The 23,108-nt window shown below is 42.0% G+C and overlaps 1 protein-coding gene across 3 annotated transcripts in view; it reads right to left on the bottom strand.

Moving 5' to 3' along the window:
• tmem39a (transmembrane protein 39A) overlaps positions 1-23,108 on the bottom strand; it is a 72,217-nt gene that overhangs the window by 11,238 nt on the left and 37,871 nt on the right. For all 3 annotated transcript variants that reach the window (XM_048541393.1, XM_048541391.2, XM_048541392.2), the window contains 3 exons: positions 12,718-12,940; positions 4,592-4,675; positions 3,772-3,926 (listed from right to left, as the gene is read on the bottom strand). In XM_048541393.1, the coding sequence (XP_048397350.1) occupies positions 3,772-3,926; positions 4,592-4,675; positions 12,718-12,940 (462 nt within the window). The remainder of the gene's footprint in view (positions 1-3,771; positions 3,927-4,591; positions 4,676-12,717; positions 12,941-23,108) is intronic.

Raw genomic sequence — 23,108 nt, forward strand, 5'->3', positions numbered from 1 at the left:
ACCTTGCTTCAATCACCTTAAAATTATGTCCCCTCATAATAGTCGTTTCTGACCTGGTAAAAAGTCTCTGGCTATCCACTCTATCTATGCCTCTCATCAGAGGGAGAGGCCTCGTGAGACAGCATCCTCTAATTTAGTGGCAGAGCACAAGCCAGGGGGCAGCTGGGAAGGTGAACTAATGTATTCAGGCATTGGCTAAACCGGAAACACTACACATGTAGTGTCTCTCACCCATCCTCCTCCTCTAACCAATAAAAAAAGACTGTGCAGAGGGTAGTTAAAGAAAAACAAAAAGCTTACTTTATCTCTTTTGGCACTTTAGAGTAGGGGGATGGAAGCTAGGGTAGTTGCATGCTCCTCTTGTGGGATGTGGGAGGTAAGGATCACTACTCGTGTCCCTTCTGACTTCACCTATAAGAAGAGCACCCAACCCCAGCCCCTCACAGACCACATTAGGGGAACTGGAGCTGGATGAACGCCAGCTCGTTCAGGAAGCTGCGGGGGTGAGTTATGGGAAGGTTGTCACACCCACGTCATAGGATGCAGGTAGCCGGGGTGCGTGCGTGCGTGTGTGTAGTCATGGCAGCCAGGTAAGCCTGGCTCTATGGCTCAGACAGGTTTGGGGGAGAGAATGGGACAACTATAATGAGAGGAGATGCAATGATTGGGGAAACAGACAGGAGATTCTGTTGTTCCAAGAAAAACATCCAGATAGTATGTTGCCTCCTGGGTGCCAGGTTCAGGGATGTCTCCAATCAAATCTACAGGATTCTTAAGGGGGAGGGTGAGCAGTCAAAAGGCATGGTACCAATGGCATAGCTAGGAAAAGGGATGAGGGCCTAAAAAAGTGAATACAAGGAGTTAGGTTGGAAGCCAAAAGGCAGGATGAGCACAATGTAATCTCAGGAGTACTACCAGTGCCATGGGCTAATGAGGCTTGGAACAGAGAGCGAGTACAGCTGAACACATGGCTGTGGAGCTGGTGTAGGAGGAAGGGCTTCAGATATGTGGATCATTGAAATATCTTCTGGGGAAGATGGGACCTGTATAAGAAAGACAGGTTGAACCTGAACTGGAGGGGCATCAACATCCTGGGCGCAAGGTTTGTTAGAGCTCTTTGGGAGGGTTTGGCAGGGGGTCCAGGAATCAGAGCTATGGATCAGAGGATGGGGTAGCTGGTGTATAGGCAGATACAGCATGTAGAGAGTCTGTGAGGAAGAACAGACAGTTGTTAGGGCAAAGTGGCAGTCAGTGTGACGGGTTGAAGTGTGTCTAAACACAAGAAGTGTCAGGAATAAGGGTGAAAAACTTAGAGCATGGATCAGTACTTGGAGCTACGATGCTGTGGCCATTACAGAGATAACAGGGGCAAGACGAATGGTGGTTGGATGTTCCAGGGTTTAGAGGTTTCAAAATAAATAGGGAGGGAGGTTTAAAAAAAAAGAGAGGTGAAGGAGTGGTATTGCTAATCAGGGATGGTATCGCAGCTGCAGAAAGGGAAGCCGTCAAGGAGGGTTTGTCTAGTGAGTCAGTATGGGTGAAAGTCAGAAACAGAAAAGGAGGAGTCACTTTTTTGGGAGTTTTCTATATACCCCCCAATAGCAACAGAGACACTGAGGAACGGATTGGGAGGCAGATTGTGGAAAGGTGTAGAAGTAATAGGGTTGTTGTCGTCATGAGTGACTTCAATTTCCCTATTATAGACTGGAACCTCCTAAGTGCAAATAGTTTGAATGGAACAGATTTTGTTAGGTGTGTCCAGGAAGGATTTCTGACTTAATATGCAGATTGGTCGAGTAGAGGGGAAGCCATATTGGATTCTGTGCTTGGCAACGAGCCAGGCCAGGTGTCAGATCTCTTGGTGGGACAGCATTTCAGTGACAGTGATCACAACTCCTGACCTTTAGTATAGTCATGGAGAGGGACAGGAGCAGATGGTATGTGAAAATATTTAACTGGGGGAGGGGGAAATTACAATGCTAATAGGGAAGAACTATGGAGCATAAATTGGGAACAGACATTCTCAGGGAAATGCACAACAGAAATGTGGAGGTTGTTCAGGGAGCACTTCCTACAAGTACTAGATAGGTTTGTCCCACAGGGGCAAGGAAGGGACGGTAAGGAGAGGGAACCTTGGATGACAAGACATGTGGAACATCTAGTCAAAAGAAACGAGGAAGCTTACTTAAGGTTGAGGCAACAAGGATCGGATAGAGTTCCAGAGGACTACAAGGTTGCCAGGAAGGAATGAAAGAATGGACTTAGGAGAGCTAGAAGAGGGTATGAAAAAGCCTTGGCGGGTAGGATTAAAGAAAACCCCAAGGCATTCTATACTTATTTGAGAAACAAGAGGATCGCCAGAGTGAGGGTAGGGCCAATCAGGGATAGTGGCCGGAACTTGTGCACATATTCGGAGGAGGTAGGGGAGGTCCTTAAATGAATACTTTGCTTCAGTATTCACCAGTGAGAGGGAACTTGACATTTGTGCAGACAGCATGAAACAGGCTGATATGCTCGAACAGGTTGATGTTAGGAAGAAGGGTGTGCTAGAAGTTTTGAAAAATGTGAGGACAAGTCCCCTGGGCTAGACAGGATATATCCAAGGTTACTACGGGAAGCGAGGGAAGAGGTTGCTGTGCCTTTGGCGATGTTCTTTGCGTCCTCACTGTTTCTGGAGTAGTGCCAGACGCATGCAAGGTGGCAAATGTTATTGCCTTGTTCAAGAAAGGGAACAGGGATAATCCTGGGAATTACAGACCAGTCAGTCAGTCTCACTTCTGCGGTGGGCAAATTATTGGAGAGGAGTCCAAGTGATAGTATTTATTATTATTTGGAAAAGCACAGTTTTATTAGAAATAATCAGTATGGCTTTGAGGGGGACAGGTCATGCCTCACAAGCTTGACCGAATTCTTTGAGGATGTCACAAAACACAATGAAGAAGGTCAAGTAGTGGATGTGGTGCATATGGATTTTAGCAAGGCATTTGATAAGGTTCCTCATGGTAGACTCATTCAGAAAGTTAGGAGGCATGGTATTCAGGGAAATTTGGCTGTCTGGATACAGAACTGGCTGTCCAGTAGAAGACAGAGGGTGGTAGCAGATGTAAAGTATTCAGCTTGGAGCTCGGTGACCAGTGGTGTTCTGCAGGGATCTGTTCTGGGACCTCTGCTCTTTGGGATCTTTATAAATGACTTGGATGAGGAAGTTTGGGGCGGGGGGGGCAGTAAGTTTGCTGTTATCACAAAGGTTGGAGGAGTTGTGGACAGTGTGGAGAGCTGTTGTAGGTTGCAACAGGACATTGACAGGATACAGAGCTGGGCAAAGAAGTGGCAGATGGCATTCAACCTGGAAAAGTGTGAAATGATTCATTTTGGAAGGTCGAATTTGAATGCAGAATACTCTGTTAATGGCAGGATTCTCAGAGGCACAGAGGGATCTTGGGGTCCATGTCCATAGATCCCTCAAATGTTACTTTCCAACTCTAGACCTCAAAGAATGACCTGATTTTATTTTTAAGAAAAAAAACAATTACGCTACTTCATCCCATCATGACATCGTAAGCACCGTCTCGTGAGGAACTGTATCTAACCCAAGAATGGATTTCAGAGGACTACAATTAGTTGAAACAGTCATTGTAACTTTTAACATGATTTTTAAAAAGTAACGGAATGATTTAAAAACAGAAATTTATGAACTATTTGGAAGAAATGACAAACAAAAAGCATTTCTCCTCAAGGCAAGCGGTGAAAAAAAACATGAAAGATACTTACGGGTATCCGAGGAAAAGAAGATTTAGTACAGAATGATTCCTAATAAGATTGACAAGTGTCCAGCACAGTACCCAGCCACACAACGTTAGAAGTACCAAACGAGCCACTATCAACAAAGTGTACCACATTATAGAGGTTGTACTCGTTTGAGACGCCTGCAAGAAATAATTATATTAACTGGCAAGACTTAAAAATTGAATCATTTGTAGATCAAGTAATTAATGAAAATTTTACTCCAATTAACAAGAAATCAGTTTTACACTCAGTCTACAGATGGATACTGTTGGAATGCCCACACAAGTAGTACTATTTTTTGGGAAGTCAGGCCACGTACAGGATAAAATCACATGTTAATGATCATGAACATTATCAGCAGCATTTTTATCTCCAAGTAAAACCAACAAGGTAACAAAACAGTAGAATTGGAGTAGACACTTCAATGGGATGCAAGTATCTTTTGTGAATAAAAAACTGATATTTCCATATGTCAGAGTAATAGGAAACTCAAATTCAATGTTTGCAATTTCAGAACTGCACTAAGCTCACTAAAGCATAGAAAATTAAAACAGTGATACACTGGTTTATTGATGATACTTAACACATTACAAATAATCTGTTTGTAATACCTGCACATGCCGTCATGAAGGACAAATAAAACTGTAAAGATTTCCAATTAAAACAGAAAAATAAACACTTGATCTATGTCACTAGCTTACAATTTTTTTTAAAGAAGCATCTATCAGGCATGCACAAAGTTCACTACCACAATATAATCAAAAGAAGTTTTTAGATGATAAATACATCCACATACTAAACTTACCTCTGAAACAAGGGTCCAAACCAGTCTTCGGGCCAACATGATAGTAATAAATGCTGCCAAGTGATAGTCAATCAAGTGAAAGCTCTTTAAGATAAAAAAAGTTAATTATTAAGCAAAATTATTGCTCCTTATTATACAAAAACATTTGCACAGATTGTATTTCTGCCTTAATGACCCAGTTTCAACTATTGACATCAAGGTACAAAAACAACAATACTCCAATGTTTACGGCAATAAAGCCCCAGGAGGATACAAGGAGACATTTCAGGAATGTCTGAACTGGTCCTTCATCCTCACCGATTCAGGAGGAGCCACTAGACTACAAAAATGAAAAACAGAGAAGCAGCTTGTAGAAGGTAGTGAGAAAGATACTTTTGTCACGAGCATGCAGAGGTCAAGGTTTGGGAGTCACTGGACCTCCTGAAGTAACTATCTATTGGCTTCAAACATCTCCTGGTAGAGTCTACAATACACACACATTGGACACGTTAGCCATATTATACTGAACCAAAGTGGAGTAAGTCATCCACGATTCCGCCTAAGATAAAGATAAGCTCACAAGGATTATTAGCCCCAATAGTCTTTGTACTGATAGCAGACAAGCCAGAAGTCCTCGCAATCGTTTTATGAAATGCAACTAAGCTGGATAAGTCTCCTGGGGCCCATGCTGTCTAGCATAGGTTATTGAGAGGGACAAAAGAGGAGATTGCTGGGGCCTTGACCAAGACCTTTGGATCCTCGCTAGCCATTGGAGACATCGTGGAGGAAGGGTGAGTAGCTAAATGTTGCTGCTCTGTTCAAGAAGGGAAATAGGGATAATCCAGGAAACTACAAACCAGTGAGTCTCACATTGGTGGTTGGGAAGCAAATTGAGAAAATTCTTAAGGATAGAATTTACACACATTTGGAAGAACATGGCCTAATTAGGGACTGTCAGCATGACTTTGTGCAAGGCAGGTCATGTCTCACTAACTTGAGTAATTTTGAAGTGGTGACAAAGGTGATCAATGAGGGTAGAGCATTAGATATTTTACATGGATTTTAATAAAGCTTTCAATAAGGTCCCTCATGGTAGACTCAACCAGAAGATTAAGATGCACGGGATCCACAATGACTTGGCTGTGTAGATTCAGAATTGATTTGTCCGTAGAAAATGGAGGGTATTGATAGTAGGACATCTTTTCCAGCCTAGAGATCCGTGACTAGCGGTGGTCTGCAAGGATCCGTACTGGGACCTCTGCTATTTGTGATATGTATAAATGACTTGGATGAAAATGTAGATAGGTGGGTTAGTAAATTTGCGGATAAAGATTGTTGGAGTTTTGGATAGTATAGAAGATTGTCAAAGATACAGCAGGATATAGCTCAGTTGCAGATACGGGTGGAGAAATAGCAGATGGGGTTTAATCCAAGTAACAGTGAGGTGCTGCACTTTTGGAGTGCAAATGTTAAGGAAAAGTACACAGTTAATGGCATAAATCTCAACAGCATTGACGGACAGAAGGATCGTGGGTTTCAAATCCATAGCTCCCTGCAAGTGGCCATACAAGTAGATAGGCAGGTAAAAGTAGCGCACGGCATGCTTGTCTTTATTGGCTGCTTATAGAGTACAAGAGTCAGGATGTCATGTTGCAGCTTTAAAAGATTTTGGATAGGCTACATTTAAGAGTATTGCATTAAATTCTAGCCACCACATTACAGGAAGGATGTGGAGGCTTTGGTGAGGGTGCAGAAGAGGTTTACCAGGATGCTGCCTGGATTGGAGAGTATAAGCTACAGGGAGAGGCTAGAAAAACTGGGGTTGTTTTCTCTGGAGTGGCAGAGGCTGAGGGGAGACTTGATAGAGGTCTGTAAGATTAGGAGATGCCTAGACAGGGTTGACAGTCAGAACCTTTTTCCTAGAGTTGAATGTCTAATACTAGGGGGGATGCAGTTAAGGTTAGAGGGGGAATATTCAGGGGAGACAAGAGGGGCAAGGATTTTTTTTAAAAAAAACACAGAACGGTAGGAGCCTAGAATTCACTGCTGGTATGGTGGTGGAAGCAGATACAAGAGGGACATTTAAGAGACTTTCAGATAAGCACATGAATATGCTTGGAATGGAGGGATATGGGCCAATGGCAGACAGAAGGGATTATTTCATTTGGCATCATGTTTGGAACAACATTGCAGGCTGAAGGGTTTGTTCCTGTGCTATACGGTTCTATGTTCAATCTATGGACCAAAGCCAGCCAATAAAGTAGCTGATTGGATATTTATTCAAGCTACAGACCTGCATGAATAAGAATATTTAATTCAATGTAATTAAAAGGTGCTTTGCATTGAAACTTCTGTGTAGAGCAGTCAGTTAAATTAATTGTTGAAGCAATGTGGGATTAAAATGAATGCCTTGAAAATGAACTTCAGCATCGAGAGCCTGGAGGTTTCTAAGCAGTGGACCTTTCTTTGCTGTTTCAGAATGTGCGAATGATTACTACTCGTACTTAGTTATAACCCTAGTGATCAGAGAAACACCAAAATATGGTTGCATATAATTTGGCCAAATTTAGAAGCAAAGTAAACACAGCTGAAATTCCCTCAAATTTGGAGTAAAAGAACTTCAGCTGGCGAGATTTCAAGATTGTAGAATAGGCATTATATGCAAACATTGCTGAAACACACTAAAGTGAAATACTAAACTGTGAAACTGCTTAAAAATAATCTGTAGATTATAGCATGCATTTAAAATGGACGTGACCTACACTTCAAAACGAAGAAAAATCCACATCCGGCACAATTACAAATTCCCTACTCCAGATTTAGGCCATCAAACTGTTGCTTGCAACATCTGAATGTTTCGTACATCCTCATTAGATTTGTGTCCCAGACATTCATGGTTTAAGCAGGCAACCGAAATTTGTCTTTTTTTTTTAAAAAGAAATTCATTCACAGGATGAGCGCATCACTGCCTAGCCCAGCATGTATTGCTCATCCCTAATTGCCCAGAAGGCATTGCTGTGGGTCACATGTGGGCCAAACATGGGTGAAGACAGCAGTTTTCTTCCCTAAATGACATTATTGAATCAGATAGGTTTTTCCAACAAACAACAATGGATTTACAGTTATCATTAGGCTCTTAATTCCACCATCTGCCATACAGAGATTCAAATCCGGATCTCCAGAACATTACCTGGATCTCTGCATTAACAGTCCAGTGGTAATACCACCAAGCCATCACCTCCCCATCAATCTATCTGGCAAATTACCTGCCAAAGTACATGTGCGGTAACAGTGGAATCAACCTCCAAAATACAAGCTTTTTACTCAGCGATAAGATTCATAATCTATGTTTTAAAACTACAGACAGGTTTAAAGTCATATTAAATGCAATGATTTAAACAGAAAATCGTTCAGTCTGGATGTTCTGCTGTGAATTCAATAAAAGTTTTCTAGAAGACCAAGTCAAGCAAGTATATTGTGTCTTATTTAAAAATACCCAATAACTGAAGGCCATCATGGTGAATTTAGGGAGAGTCAGTGGCATATTAGTCACATCACTAAATTCAGAGACACAGACCAATGCTCTAGGGGCACTGGGTTCAAATCTCATATGAAATTCAATTAATATATTTGGAATATAGAATCTAACTAAAGTAAAGATGATCATGAAACTACCATTGATTGCCACAAAAACTCATCTGGTTCACTTATGTCCTTTAGTTGGAAATCTGCCATTCTTCAGACCAACCCACAATGTGGTTGTCTCCCAACTGCCCTGAAATGGCCAAGTAATCCACTCACTTCAAGACACAATCATGGATGGGCGGCAAATACTGGCTTTACCAACTATACCTTAAAAGGCTTTATAAAAAAATGGATGTGAGTTTGCTCGCTGAGCTGGAAGGTTAGTTTTCAGACGTTTCGTCACCATTCTAGGCAACATCATCAGTGAGCCTCCGATGAAGCGCTGGTGTTATGTCCCGCTTTCTATTTATCTGTTTAGGTTTCCAGGAAACCTAAACAGATAAATAGAAAGCGGGACATAACACCAGCGCTTCATCGGAGGCTCACTGATGATGTTGCCTAGAATGGTGACGAAACGTCTGAAAACTAACCTTCCAGCTCAGTGAGCAAACTCACAGCCCGAAACTCAACCTGAGCTACAAATCTTCTCAAAACTCGCTTTATAAAAAATATTAAAAAGAAGAAAATGGTAGTTATGTCTGAACCAAGAAGGTTTTACAACATTTCTGTACAGGTAAGCAGTATTATTACATCTTTAAATTGATCAAAAAAAGTCCAAATTTTCTATAGGACCATTTTCCTGGTTAGCTGGAAGCATGTTGTTCTTTTGCATGTTGATATTTACCGCTGTTAGACCTGATACTTAAGTTTAAAAATAGAAATATCATGTTTTTGATGACCATACGAACAGGTCAATGTTTTGTTAAATTTAATGGGAGGTTCATTTGCAAATCTGATGCCAAATTATTGTGGAAGACAGGATCTGAAAAAAAACCCATCCTGAAGTAGCCTTCATTAGTTATATCTGCACTTTTAAGTTAAATTAAATGAGACAGCCTCTTTAATGAAAACGACTGATTTGAAATTTGATACTACTCAATGCCTCAAATGCAACACGTGTATTAGCAGTGTATGAAACATAGCACAATGCAAGTAACAGCAGTAGTAAGCGGCAAATTTATGAAATTTATCTATAGGAGTTAATATATATTATTACTTCTTTAGTTTACTGCTATCCAAGGCTGGAGCCCCATGCAAAATCCATTTTGCTTTGGTGGATTGTCTTTCTAAACCTAGTGAATCAGGGATGCCATACTCAGCAATGTATTACTTTTGTACTTTTTCTTCTACAAAAGTTGGTGTAGAGAAAATTTTTTTTATATAGTCACAGAAGAAATTACTGTTAGAAGCATAATCTTCCATTTTAATTGCACTCTCAATTCTGGCAGCCCAAGAACAATTACAGATAGATTTGTATTGCTTGTAAAAACTGTATTAAGACTCCCTGTGTTCAATTCAGTTGGATTCATAGATAATGAGAGAAATTATTGAAGCGTCATTTAGATATTGCAATGGCCTATGCACTTATGGGATGATAGGCCTTTTAAAGAACTAGGTTTCTTTGGGGAAGGATTTCTTGTAAAGCACCTTGTTTCCACTAACTAATCATGTGACCAAACTGTATGGAATAAACAATAAATAGCAAAGAGTCCACAGGATGTTAATTATAGGGAGAGTCAATGGCGTGTTTGGTTGAGTTTCAGTCTTTGGTTTCAAACAGGTTTGCTGCAAGAAACTGCTTTCGTGTACAGCTCATTTGATATGCTGCATCCTGAGTAAAAACAAAGAGTGGCGAAAATTTGATGCTTGAATAACTCTAACAGAGTTTAACTTCTGGAACTGCTAGGCTGAGAAAGGTTTTCGATGCAAGAGTCTAGAATTAAAGAATTACAGAAACAGTAGGTCAGAAATCACACAACACTGGGTTTTTAGATTAGATTCCCTACAGTGTGGAAACAGGCCCGTCAGCCCAACAAGTCCACACTGCCCCTTGAAGCAACCCACCCAGACCCATCCCCCTATAACCCACACATCCCTGAACACTATGGGCAATTTAGCAATTTAGCCAATCCACCTAACCTGCACATCTTTGGACTGTGGGAGGAAACTGGAGCACCCGGAGGAAACCCACGCAGACACGGGGAGAATGTGCAAACCCCACACAAGACAGTTGCCCGAGGCAGGAATCAAACCTGGGTCCCTGGCGCTGTGAGGGTACAGTGCTAACCACTGAGCCACTGTGCCGCCCCAAGTTTATTTCGAAAACACAAGCTTTCTGAGCTTCGTTCTTTCTTCAGCTGTTAGTGAGAGAAGACGTATCAGACACAGAATTTATGACTAAAAGATCAAAAAGAGTCACAACACTAATGAGGATGTAAAAAACAAAACTAAGATGCTGTTAAATCTTTAAATCAGTCAGAAGGTTTTGACTGATTAAGATGTAAATGTAAATCCCTGAATTCATTTCAAGTTACTGTCCTGACACAACTAAAGGTTTTATTAGTGTAAAGAGGTGACATATTAGGTCAGACAATGCATGTTAGGTGCGAGGCCTTGTCAAAAATTTGTTTGCATTTTGGTTTGGAGTCAGATTGGTTTGACTGTTCTTCACACTGATAAAACTTGTAGTTGTCTAGGACAGTGACTTGAAAGGAATTTGAGAGTTTACATTTTAATCAATTAAAACCTTCCAACTGATTGGAGATTTAACAGCATCTTCAGATAGCATCTACACAGAGGATAGTGACAGATTGAGAGGATTGGGAATAAACTCTGCAAATGGTATATATGTCAGTAAGTGTAAGATTACACATTTGAAAGGAAGAGGAACAGTTTAATATTATTTAAATGAAGAAAGACCACAGAATGCTGTAACACTGAAGGATTTAGCGGTTATCATCCATGAATCATTGCACGTTAGTTTATGATTGCATTGGGTAATACAGAAAGCAAAATGGAATGGTGGCCTTTATTTCAAAATAGGGAAATCTTTCTGAAACTCTGCAAAGCACCAGCTAGACCACAGCTGGAATATTCTGAACAGTTTTGGTGCCTTTAGTTAAGCAAAGGTATACCAGCATTGGAGGTGGTCTTGAGCAGGTTCAGTAAGCTGATCCCAGGAATAGAGGGATTTTCGTGTGAGGAGAGATAAAGAAGGTTGGGCTTGTAATCACTGGAGTTGTCTCTCAGGTGAGGAGGCTTGCCAGGATAGATGCAGAGAGGTTATTTCCTTTGTGAGAGAGTCTAGGACCAGAGGGCATCATCTCAGAGTAAGAGATCACCCATTTAAGACAGAGCAGCAGAGATTGGGCATCAAAAATATTCAAGACTGAGATAGACAACCTTTTAATCTGTAAAGCAATTAAGGGTGGCAGAGAAAAGGCAGGTGAGAGATATTGTATAATGATTCTCTTTACTAACTAACAAGTGCAGTATTTACTGTCCCACATTTTCATTCATTCATAAAACTTCTTTAAACCAAACACACCTTCCAACCCATTACTGCTTCTTTATACCTTTAAATTCTTATCAACTCCATTCTGCAAGCAGTGTTCAGAGCTGCTTCTGTATCAAACGCTACCCCTGAATAACAGTTAAATACCTTAACCTACACAGAACAATGCCATTGCCACCATCATGTCTCCATAACTTAATTTGTAACTGTGGAAAGATTATGATATTAATTAACCCTTAGCAACCATATCTTAGGACCTGAAAAGTGTGCAGAACAAACAAACTCCGTTAGTATGCACTTTTAAATACATATTAAATAGGGCCGCAAACCCTTTAAGAAACTTACTATCAAAACAGTGATTCTGTGAATCTGCTTGGATGAATATGCAAGAACTGTCAAAACTGGCTTTAGTAAATGAAATCTCATGATCCAGCTGCTGAGACCAGTTTACTATCCTCTATACTTTGCTTTAGTACATGTGTGATTTCCCATTTATTTAGAACATATAGGTCGAGTATTTTTACTAATATTACTAACTTTAAAAAAGGACAAACTCAGACCAGACAGACATTCTAATCCCATTAGGAGTTACAACCAGCATTTAGCAACTGCTTAAACCATCTCCTGTTTCCCCAGGACAGATGTCATGCAAACTTGTGTACAATAAATACAACTATATGGCACCATAATGCTAAAATTTTAGTGCATGTATAAAACAGGCTACCGTAAAACCGTACTTTGGATTTCACCTCCAACTGTGTTAGAGCAGATGTTCAATAAAGATACTATTTTCGCCACTCACCATCTCAGTCGTTATTGAGCTCAATCCCACACAGGAAAGCGATATTAACAATTAACAGATTCACCATGATTTCACTGAATGGCAGAGACGACTTGATGGGCTGTCTGACCTACTTTGTACTTCCCTTATGGTTATAATTATAAGTGATAAATGTATAATTCAATTTGAACAGACACACTGGACTATATTTGATACTTAGTTGAACTCAAATGTTATAGCCTGAGTACTGTACGCAATGTATTCTGCTAATTGCCAGTCAGTTACAAACTCTCATTACTTGGACTTCATATCAAAAAAAATACTCACCAGTGAGGTAGAAGCTGCAGGGTGGTTGTACGGAAACCACCAGACTGTTTTATAGATGTTAATGTACTGGACAAGAAGGGCCATTAACAGGTAAATGAAAAAAAGAAGCTCAAAGACAAGGCATCCATCTGTTGGAAGGTCAGGAATACGGCAGTGGCGAACAGGTTCGGGGGTAATCAGGGCAGTGATGGGAGGGGCAGACAGACCAATGGCACTGCCATTCCTGAAATGGAAAAAGAAAACACCTTGTAGTAAAAATAATGATTTTAAAGAAAATAATTTAACGTAGCTCCACTGACTTCTTAAAATGTATGCCAAAACAGTATCTTCAAACTTTAATTTACTCAAGGAGCCAAGCAAGGATTCAGGATTTTTCATAATTTTTAAGTGGAAGCATTACAATGAAATCACATGCTCATAAAACATGAATCCCTCATGCTCATGATTTTCAGGTTATACTAAATGGACAACCTCAACTACTTTAACAACCAAGATAACAAAGTGTGGAGCTGGATGAACACAGCAGGCCAAGCAGCATCTCAGGAGCACAAAAGCTGACGTTTTGGGCCTAGACCCTTCATCAGAGAGGGGGATGGGGTGAGGGTTCTGGAATAAATAGGGGGAGAGGGGGAGGCGGACCGAAGATGGAGAGAAAAGAAGATAGGTGGAGAGGAGAGTATAGGTGGGGAGGTAGGGAGGGGACAGGTCAGTCCAGGGAAGACAGACAGGTCAAGGAGGTGGGATGGGGTTAGTAGGTAGGAAATGGAGGTGTGGCTTGGGGTGGGAGCAAGGGATGGGTGAGAGGAAGAACAGGTTAGGGAGGCATGGACAGGCTGGGCTGGTTTTGGGGTGCAGTTGGGGGAGGGGATGAGCTGGGTTGGTTGTGTGATGCAGTGGGGAGAGGGGACGAACTGGGCTGGTTGTGGGATGCGGTGGGGGAGGGGAGATTTTGAAGCTGGTGAAGTCCACATTGATACCATTGGGCTGCAGGGTTCCCAAGCGGAATATGAGTTGCTGTTCCTGCAACCTTCGGGTGGCATCATTCTGGCACTGCAGGAGGCCCATGATGGACATGTCGTCTGAAGAAGGGGAGGGGGAGTGGAAATGGTTTGCGACTGGGGAGGTGCAGTTGTTTATTGTGAACCGAGCGGAGGTGTTCTGCAAAGCGGTCCCCAAGCCTCCGCTTGGTTTCCCCAATCTAGAGGAAGCCACACCGGGTACAATGGATACAGTATACCACATTAGCAGAATCGTTCCTCCCACTTCCTACAGACAAAGGGAGTGGCCACGGGCACCCGCATGGGCCCCAGCTATGCCTGCCTCTTTGTAGGTTACGTGGAACAACCCCTCTTCCGCACCTACACAGGCCCCAAACCCCACCTCTTCCTCCGTTACATTGATGACTGTATCGACGCCGCCTCTTGCTCCCCAGAGGAGCTCAAACAGTTCGTCCACTTCACCAACGCCTTCCACCCCAACCTTAAGTTCACCTGAGACATCTCCAACACATCCCTCACCTTCCTGGACCCCTCAGTCTCCATCTCAGGCAACCAGCTAGTTACTGATGTCCATTTCAAGCCCACCGGCTCCCACAGTTACCTAAAATACACCTCCTCCCACCCACCCTCCTGCAAAAATTCCATCCCCTATTTCCAGTTCCTCTGCCTCCGCCGCATCTGCTCCCAGGATGAGGCATTCCACTCCCACACATCCCAGGTGTCCAAGTTCTTCAAGGGCTGCAACTTTCCCTCCGCAGTGGTCGAGAACGCCCTTGACTGCGTCTCCCGCATTTCCCGCAACACATCCCTCACACCCCGCCTCCGCCACAACCGGCCAAAGAGGATCCCCCTTGTTCTCACACGCTACCCCACCAACCTCCGGATACAATGCATCATCCTCCGACACTTCCTCCATCCAGAACCCGACCCCACCACCCAAGACATTTTTCCATTCCCACCCTTGTCTGCCTTCCAGAGAGACCACTCTCTCCATGACTCCCTTGTTCGCTCCACACTGCCCTCCAACCCCACCACACCCAGCACCTTCCCCTGCAACCGCAGGAAGTGCTACACTTGCCCCCACACCTCCTCCCTCACCCCCATCCCAGGCCCCAAGATGACTTTCCATTTTAAGCAGAGGTTCACCTGCACATCCGCCAATGTGGTATACTGTATCCACTGTACCCGGTGTGGCTTCCTCTAAATTGGGGAAACCAAGCGGAGGCTTGGGGACCGCTTTGCAGAACACCTCCGCTCGGTTCGCAACAAATAATTGCACCTCCCAGTCGCGAACCATTTCAAATCCCCCTCCCATTCCTTAGACGGGATGTCCATCATGGGCCTCCTGTAGTGCCATAATGATGCCACCCGTAGGTTGCAGGAACAGCAACTCATATTCCGCTTGGGAACCCTGCAGCCCAATTGAATCAATGTGGACTTCACCAGCTTCAAAATCTCCCCTTCCCACACCACATCACACAACCAGCCCAGCTCGTCCCCTCCACCCACTGCATCCCCAAACCAGCCCAGCCTGTCTCTGCCTCCCTAACCTGTTCTTCCTCTGACTCATCCCTTCCTCCAACCTCAAGCCGCACCTCCATTTCCTACCGACTAACCTCATCCCACCTCCTTGACCTGTCCGTCTTGCCTGGACTGACCAATCCCCTCCCTACCTCCCCACCTATACTCTCCTCTCTATCTATCTTCTTTTCTCTCCATCTTCGGTCCGCCTCCCCCCTCTCCCTATTTATTCCAGAACCCTCTCCCCATCCCCCTCTCTGATGAAGGGTCTAGGCCCAAAACGTCAGCTTTTGTGCTCCTGAGATGCTGCTTGGCCTGCTGTGTTCATCCAGCTCCACACTTTGTTATCTTGGATTCTCCAGCATCTGCAGTGCTCATTATCTCTGATACTACTTTAACAACCAAAACATCTTTAATTATCTTTGCAGAATAGTCAAATTCATAAATTAGAAAATTTAACTCCGCAGGGCCAACATATTTGACTCATGAGCATGGTCAAATGCTAGGCATCCATAGTAAAAATTGGTGGTGGAATGAAATATATGGAACTTCTTTCTTTAAAGAAAGACAAATAAATTTTGTGTCATTTAGCTAGAGGAAAAGTCAAAGAAGTCCCCTTATTTTGAGAGTGATATCTGTAGCAAATACTTGCAGATTTAAAATGTTTTTCTCAACAAAGGGAGTGATAAAAACCTACAAGTGAGTAAAAATAAATTACAAAGGGAAAACTTGAATCATTCTTCTGCATAGATAACCTGAAAGTTATTGAAATCAGTAATTTGGTGACTAAACAGTGCAGTTTAAATTTGTGCAACTAGATGGAGCTAGTGCACTTTATAGATGCTCAAGAAATAAGAACATCCTAAGCATGCGAAATGTGAGGCTGGATGAACACAGCAGGCCCAGCAGCGTCTCAGGAGCACAAAAGCTGACGTTTCGGGCCTAGACGTTTCGTTGTCTTGGATTCTCCAGCATCTGCAGTTCCCATTATCACATCCTAAGCATTCTTTGTTTAGGTGGAATACACAGGCACGTACCATACAGCCCAAGGGCAATGATGTGCAAAAGCTCAAAATCATGTTCCACATTTTTATACCAAGTAATTTGCTAACATGAACACATGCACATTCCTGTTTTGATAATGTTATTGATACCAGTAGAGCAACAGCACTTTCCAAACCCTCCCGATTGAAAGAATTCAAACTAAAAAAAAATTAGCAAAACTAAAAACTGATTGAAGTTGCCCAAGTTTCAAAAGGAAAGCAGGAGTAGCTTGAAATAGGATTAATCTAAAAAGCAGTGGCAGTCAGCAATAAGACTCTGACTAATTAAGTGCTAACAAATAAAAATACAGGTAAATTCAGAAACCCAGGGAGAACTTCAAGAGTTGGTTGTGAAACAAAAATGAAATAGGAATGTTCGAGCTCAAGGAATCCGTACAAGAAGGTTCTACTGAGCCAGCACTCATACAGGAAATGGGGTCCGGAGTTACACAAGGTATTTTCAAATGGAATGTTGGGTAATACAAACTTAATACATGGATGGTTGTTCAGAATTAATTTACTACTATTTGGAAATTCGTCACCATCCTGTGAAAGATAATACCTTAAACGATCAAATGCTGTATGGCAAGGACACTCTAGATGATCCTGAGCCATACAAATGAGAAGTGTCACTCAGTCCTGACTTTACAGCTGGGTTTGCAGAGCTCACACAGGGGCCCACGTTTGAAGTACAGTTACAGTGACATCTCCTGACATCAAGGATGCATTCAACTGAGTGTGGCATCAAGCAGCCCTAGCAAAACTGGAATCAATGGGTACTGGAGTAAGCTCTCTGCTGGTTGGAGTCATACCTGGCACACAGGAAAATGGTTGTGGTTGCTGCAGGTCAGTCATTTTGGCTCCAGGATGCCCCACAAGGAGTTCCTCAGGGTAGTGTCCTAGGCCCAAATGTCAACTGTTTCCATCATCAGGTCAGAAGTGGGTATGTTCACTGATGATTGCACAACATTTAGTACACGTAATACTCCTCAGATAATGAAGCTGTCCAAATGCAACAAGATCTGGACAATATCCAGGCTAAGGCAGTTAAGTGGCAAGTAATACTTGTGCCAAACAGATGCTATACAGCATTTGATCTACTGCACACCATTTTAAGTATTATCTTTCATTGAGTGGTGACCAATTGCCAAATAGTGGTAAATTGATTCTGAATAACCATGTACATGATCAACTCCAATAACTGACAATTTAACCACTGTCCTGTGACATTTCGTGTTACTATACTGAATCCCCGATCAACATCCTAGAAGGGTTGCCATTGACCAGAAACTGAACTCTAGTCACCACATAAATACAGTGGCTACAAGAACAAGTCAGAGGCTAGGCATACTGTGGTGAGTAACTCATCTCCCAACTCTCCAAAGCCTGTCCACCATCGACAAGGCACAAGTCAGAAGTGTCATGGAAAACTTCCCACCCTGCCAGATGGGTGCAGTTCCAAAACACAAGAAGCTCAACACCATCCAGGACAGAACACCACTTGATTGGCAATACATCCACAAGCACCCACTCCTTCCACCACTAACGTATACCATCTACAAGACAGAATGCAAAAATCCTTGCAAGATCCTCAGACAGCACCTTCCAAATCCACAACCACTTCTACCTAGAAAGATAAAGGCAGCATATAGTTGGGAACAGCACCACCTGCTATTTCCCCTCCAAACCACTCACCATCCTTGGAAATATATCACCATTTCTTTTCTGTCACTGGGTCAAAATCCTAGGATACCCTCCCTAACAGCATTGTGGGTCAACCCAGAGTAGGTGGACTGTAACAGTTCAAAAAGGTAACTCACCGCCACACATTCTTGACAACAACTCGGGACGGGAAATAAACATTGGCCAGTGAGCAACACCCACATCCGTCAAATGAATCAAAGAAATAGTTGCCTTGTTTAGCATTATTGTGCACAATGGCACATCCTCACTGACTTAAGCCTGCGACCAGCCTTTCTACTTGCAGTCTCTTCCTGTACTGCATGATTGTTGAGATCTGAAGCAGCGTCCCTTCCCCACACCTACCAGGTCCGAGACCATCAGCCAACTGACAGTATTACTACAGACACTCCACCACCACGACCACCCACTACCTCCCCAAACCTCCCACAAAACAGAATGGCAAGGCCCTCACAGCCAAAGGAATGCCACAGGACAGCCAAATTTCAGTCCCCCCATGACCAGCACATTCCCTACTTTACCCACCGGCCACGATCTGCCAGAGCAACCCTGCGGCTGACTGCCTTCACAGGGAGAGACAGGTAGAAATGCTAGTGGCATCAGGCAAAGGCAACACCCAGCTAGCCAGCAGGAAGTGATGAAGACCTTCAGCCAACCTAGGGGGGGGGGGGGGGGGGAAGAGAGAGAGAGAGAGAGAGAGAGAGAGAGAGAGAGAGACCCTAGAGGCAGAGGCAGCCAACAAGAAGGGGCACTGCAGATCATTAAGCCAGACACCAAGAAAGTGGCCACAATGTTACCAGGAACAAGTGAGGGCTCCAGGTGGCTGTTCTGCAGCACAATGAGAAAAAAGACCAAAGATCCTGGGCAATGGTCCCTCTGGCTCCACAATCAGAGGTTCCACTACAGCAGAGGCAAGGAGGGGGTTTGTTAGCAAATGTTCAATTTTCCTTTCACATGTGTATTTTCAAATTGGTAAATGATGTACCTGTTTAAATAAAGTAAAATCAGTGTAGGAATTTAGTTAAGTACCATACTTCAACTTAGAAGGTTCAAGCACAAATCATTTTTATAACCTACATAAGGCCCAACACAACCTAAACTCCAACTTTACTTCACTTAAAAGTTTCAATTTTCAGCAACAGAACACTGACTTTAAATGAGGGTACTCAGTACCCTTCTTTCTCCGCCAGTTGAGTGAAAAAACAAAAACTGAAAAACTTCCAACGCAGGAAAAAAAACTCACTCAGATTACGGTTTCACTCCTATCTCTGCTCAGATAAATCGCTGGAAATACACAAGTGGAGAACTTGTTTGGGTTTTGCACCAAAAGCCTCAAGCGAAGAGACTATTTACAGTCTATGCCACGGTATAGAGCCAAAAATAAAGAGGCTATTTGCAGAAAACACAAAAAACCCACCTCAGCAAATTATAGAAAAACACCTATATCCACTGGGAAGTCTAAGGCAAATCTAAAAATCAGAACCAGACCTGTCAGGATTTAAATTAGAAATGCTTCTACATGCAAAATATGGCTGAATTTGCGAAACATTTTTAAACAACAACTAATACTTGATCAGTTGTAAATTGTACATTTCAGATTAATTAGGTTTTGACACTTTGAATTGAATGGCAAAACAGATTAAGGCAGCTGAAAGCCCTACTTATTTTCTAATCATAATTGAAAAAGCATGAAGCAGTCAAGGTGACAGCTAATGTCAATGTGGTACGCGTGAACTCAAACATCCTCAGTGGGCATAGAATTCATGATAGTCATGGACAAGAGAGTTTTGGATTCTTACTATTCAGAGAGAAGTCAGTTTTTAAATTTAATATTTTTAGATTCTTTCAAAGAAACTAAATATAATCTCAGTGAAAGCCATTCAAAAGAAAATCCAGTTTTCAGAAATTTGTATTGTTTGATACAACATCAAGGTCCCTGTCGTCAGCAGTTATCTAATCTCCGCCTAAGCAACAGAGCAGCAAGTCAATGTTCCAAGGCCTTCTTGGAATACATTTGAAAAAGGGAAACATATCTGAGATTCCAACTCATCTATGGGGACATGGAAGCAAATAAACTTAAACATAAAGTCTCTTGACAGGCTTGTTTGAAAGGATTAGTTTTTTTCCCCTCACAAATGGAAAATATGTACGAGAAAGCACAATTACACAGTCTCTCACACTAACCATATCCAACTTGCAATTCTGGATCCTTGAAAACATTAACATAAACTTTCAAAATTACAACACACATCAGTCATTCCTCAGTCTGAGCATCTAACTTTGAGAGTTCTGTATATTGTACACGTATGCATTTAAATCTAATATTCGAGTGTATGACGTATCTGCATTCTATTTTCGGAGATGGTTATGCAGTTCAGATTTGAAACATGCAAAAACAGTCAAACACACACAAGTTAATAAAATGTGAGGCTGGATGAACACAGCAGGCCCAGCAGCATCTCAGGAGCACAAAAGCTGACGTTTCGGGCCTGCTGTGTTCATCCAGCCTCACATTTTATTATCTTGGATTCTCCAGCATCTGCAGTTCCCATTATCACAAACACACACAAGTATTCACTGACTGACCACAGACTAATCACTGCTTCAAACTTTTACAAACTTACATCTATGCAATTATTTGTACTCTGAATTGCTTCCTCGAAAATGAACAGTTCTAAAAATTGAATTTCTCTTTAGCTGCTATCTATCTGAGCTAACAGTGGACAACATTTGTTAATTATATCTACTTGACTTGCATTTATCATCTCTAAACAAGAGGTCCCAATATCCAATCCACTTCAAGTACAACAGAAAGATTGGAGGACATTGTTCTGTACAACTAATGTGACTAAACTGTACTTTTGGTTCAAATGACTGACCTTATCAAAAACATTTTAATTGGCCTAGCAGTCTGTTGAGGAGTAATATCCAGATTTCAAGCAATCACAGGATGGAAAAAGGGAGTCTTGATTTTATTCCTAAATGGCATAATTGTAAGATGTTTGGTGTGAACTTTCCCAAAGATTTTCTATAATTGACATATCACATTTCTTTCTTATTTTCAATACATCAATAAGATCATTCCTTAACAGTTTAGAGACACAATGGAATACAAATCTCATAGATACACACTGTTCTTCGAATTTAAGCTCTGGTATCTTAATATCAAATATGTACTGTAACCCCTCAAAAAAAACCAATATCTCTTTCCTCAGTGCTCCAGATGAGATCTGGCTAAAGCTCAACACCATGCTGGAAATAAAGGCCTGAATTTCACTAGCTTCTTTTTCAAGAATATAGGTTGTCATTCAGCCTATTAAATCTGCTGTGTCATTTCCTCCATCATGACTATCGAACACTTCAATGCCTTTTACCCAGATTTTCTCACTGATGATCAAAATTTTAAAATCAACCTCTACTTAAAGACTGAGGTTCCACAGCTGTCTGGAGTAGAGAATTCCAAAAGCATCACAACAGTTCAGGTTAAAAAAAAAATCTCATCTCAGTCCTAAATGACATTACTTTTATTTTTAAATTGTGATCACTGTTCTAGACTCTCCAGTAAGGGAAAATATCTTACTTCCATCCACCCTGTCCATGCTTGAAGCATTTTGTAAGTTTCAAAGAGATCACCTCTCATTCTTTGAATTTCTTCACAATCTATGTCCAGTTTGGCCAGTCTCTTGTCATAGGATGATCTCACCATTCCAAGATCAAGTCTAGCAAACCCTTACAGCACCTCCTCTCTGGCAAAAATGTCTTTTCTGATTTACCAAGATCAGAAGTGCACACACTATTCCAGGTGTAGTTTACCTGGGCACCGATATGATGGAAACACTACTTCATTACCCCTGTGCTCAAATCCTCTTGCAATAAAAGTCAGAATTCCATTAGCCTTGGTAACAGCTTGCTGAACCTGCATGTTAGCCTTTAGTGACCGATGCTTGTAACCCTTTGCACATCTGCCCTTGTAACCTGAGATAGTGGGAACTGCAGATGCTGGAGAATTCCAAGATAATAAAATGTGAGGCTGGATGAACACAGCAGGCCAAGCAGCATCTCAGGAGCACAAAAGCTGACGTTTCGGGCCTAGACCCTTCATCAGAGAGCCTCTCTGATGAAGGGTCTAGGCCTGAAACGTCAGCTTTTGTGCTCCCGAGATGCTGCTTGGCCTGCTGTGTTCATCCAGCCTCACATTTTATTATTATGCCCTTGTAACCTCTTGCCATTTAAAGAAGTACTCTGCATGTGTTGGGATTGTACTATTGACCACAGAGAAATAAACACACAGGAAAAGATAGAAGGGCATATACGCAGGCAAATTTCAGAGATTTATAAAAATACTAGATTGATAATAATTAGGTATTTCAACTTCCCCAACAGTACCTGGTTTAGACAAAGTGTGAAAGGTTTTGAGCAGGCAGAATTCTTAAACTGTAGCCAGGGCAGCTTTTTTAGCCAAGATGTAGAAAATCCTACAAGAGACAGGGCAATCCTGGCCCTAACATTAGGGAACAAAGCCAAACTAGTAGATGAGTCAGAGGGGATCAGGATTCCCCATACTTATGTTTAATTGATAAAAAGGTGACATATTGAGACCCCTTTCTTTGCTGCAGGGAAGATTGAGCCTACAACACAATATTCATTGCAGTTTAGGATAATGAAAAGGTAATCTGTAATGCTTGACAGAAGAGTGAATTTCCCATGGAGGAATCTAAAACTAGTAGGTTGCCCATGTAAGATTGTGCTAAGGAAGAATTTCCCAAAGGATTGGAAATGTTTGGAATTTTCTTCTCCAGAAAGCTGTCATTGAATATGCATGAAAAGTTGAAGGGAGACAAATTTTTGATCTACAAGGCAGTCAAGAGTTATGTAATGGCATTCAGGATATTGGAGATCAAAACAACCATCATCTCACAGAACAAGCCAGCACACTCATGGGACTTTATGGCACTCCTGGTCTTTTTTTCAAATAAAACGTTCTTGTGCATCTCCTTTTCTCAAAACCTTTCAGTATTCCTTCACTGATTCATTAATCCGTTCAAATACCTTAAAACATCTCCATCCCATTTGCACCTAAGTGGGGAGGGAGTGTTGTAGTAGTAATGACAACTAACTATATCCAGCG

Source organism: Stegostoma tigrinum, chromosome 12 (assembly GCF_030684315.1).
Source record: "Stegostoma tigrinum isolate sSteTig4 chromosome 12, sSteTig4.hap1, whole genome shotgun sequence".
Classification (NCBI taxonomy): domain Eukaryota; kingdom Metazoa; phylum Chordata; class Chondrichthyes; order Orectolobiformes; family Stegostomatidae; genus Stegostoma; species Stegostoma tigrinum.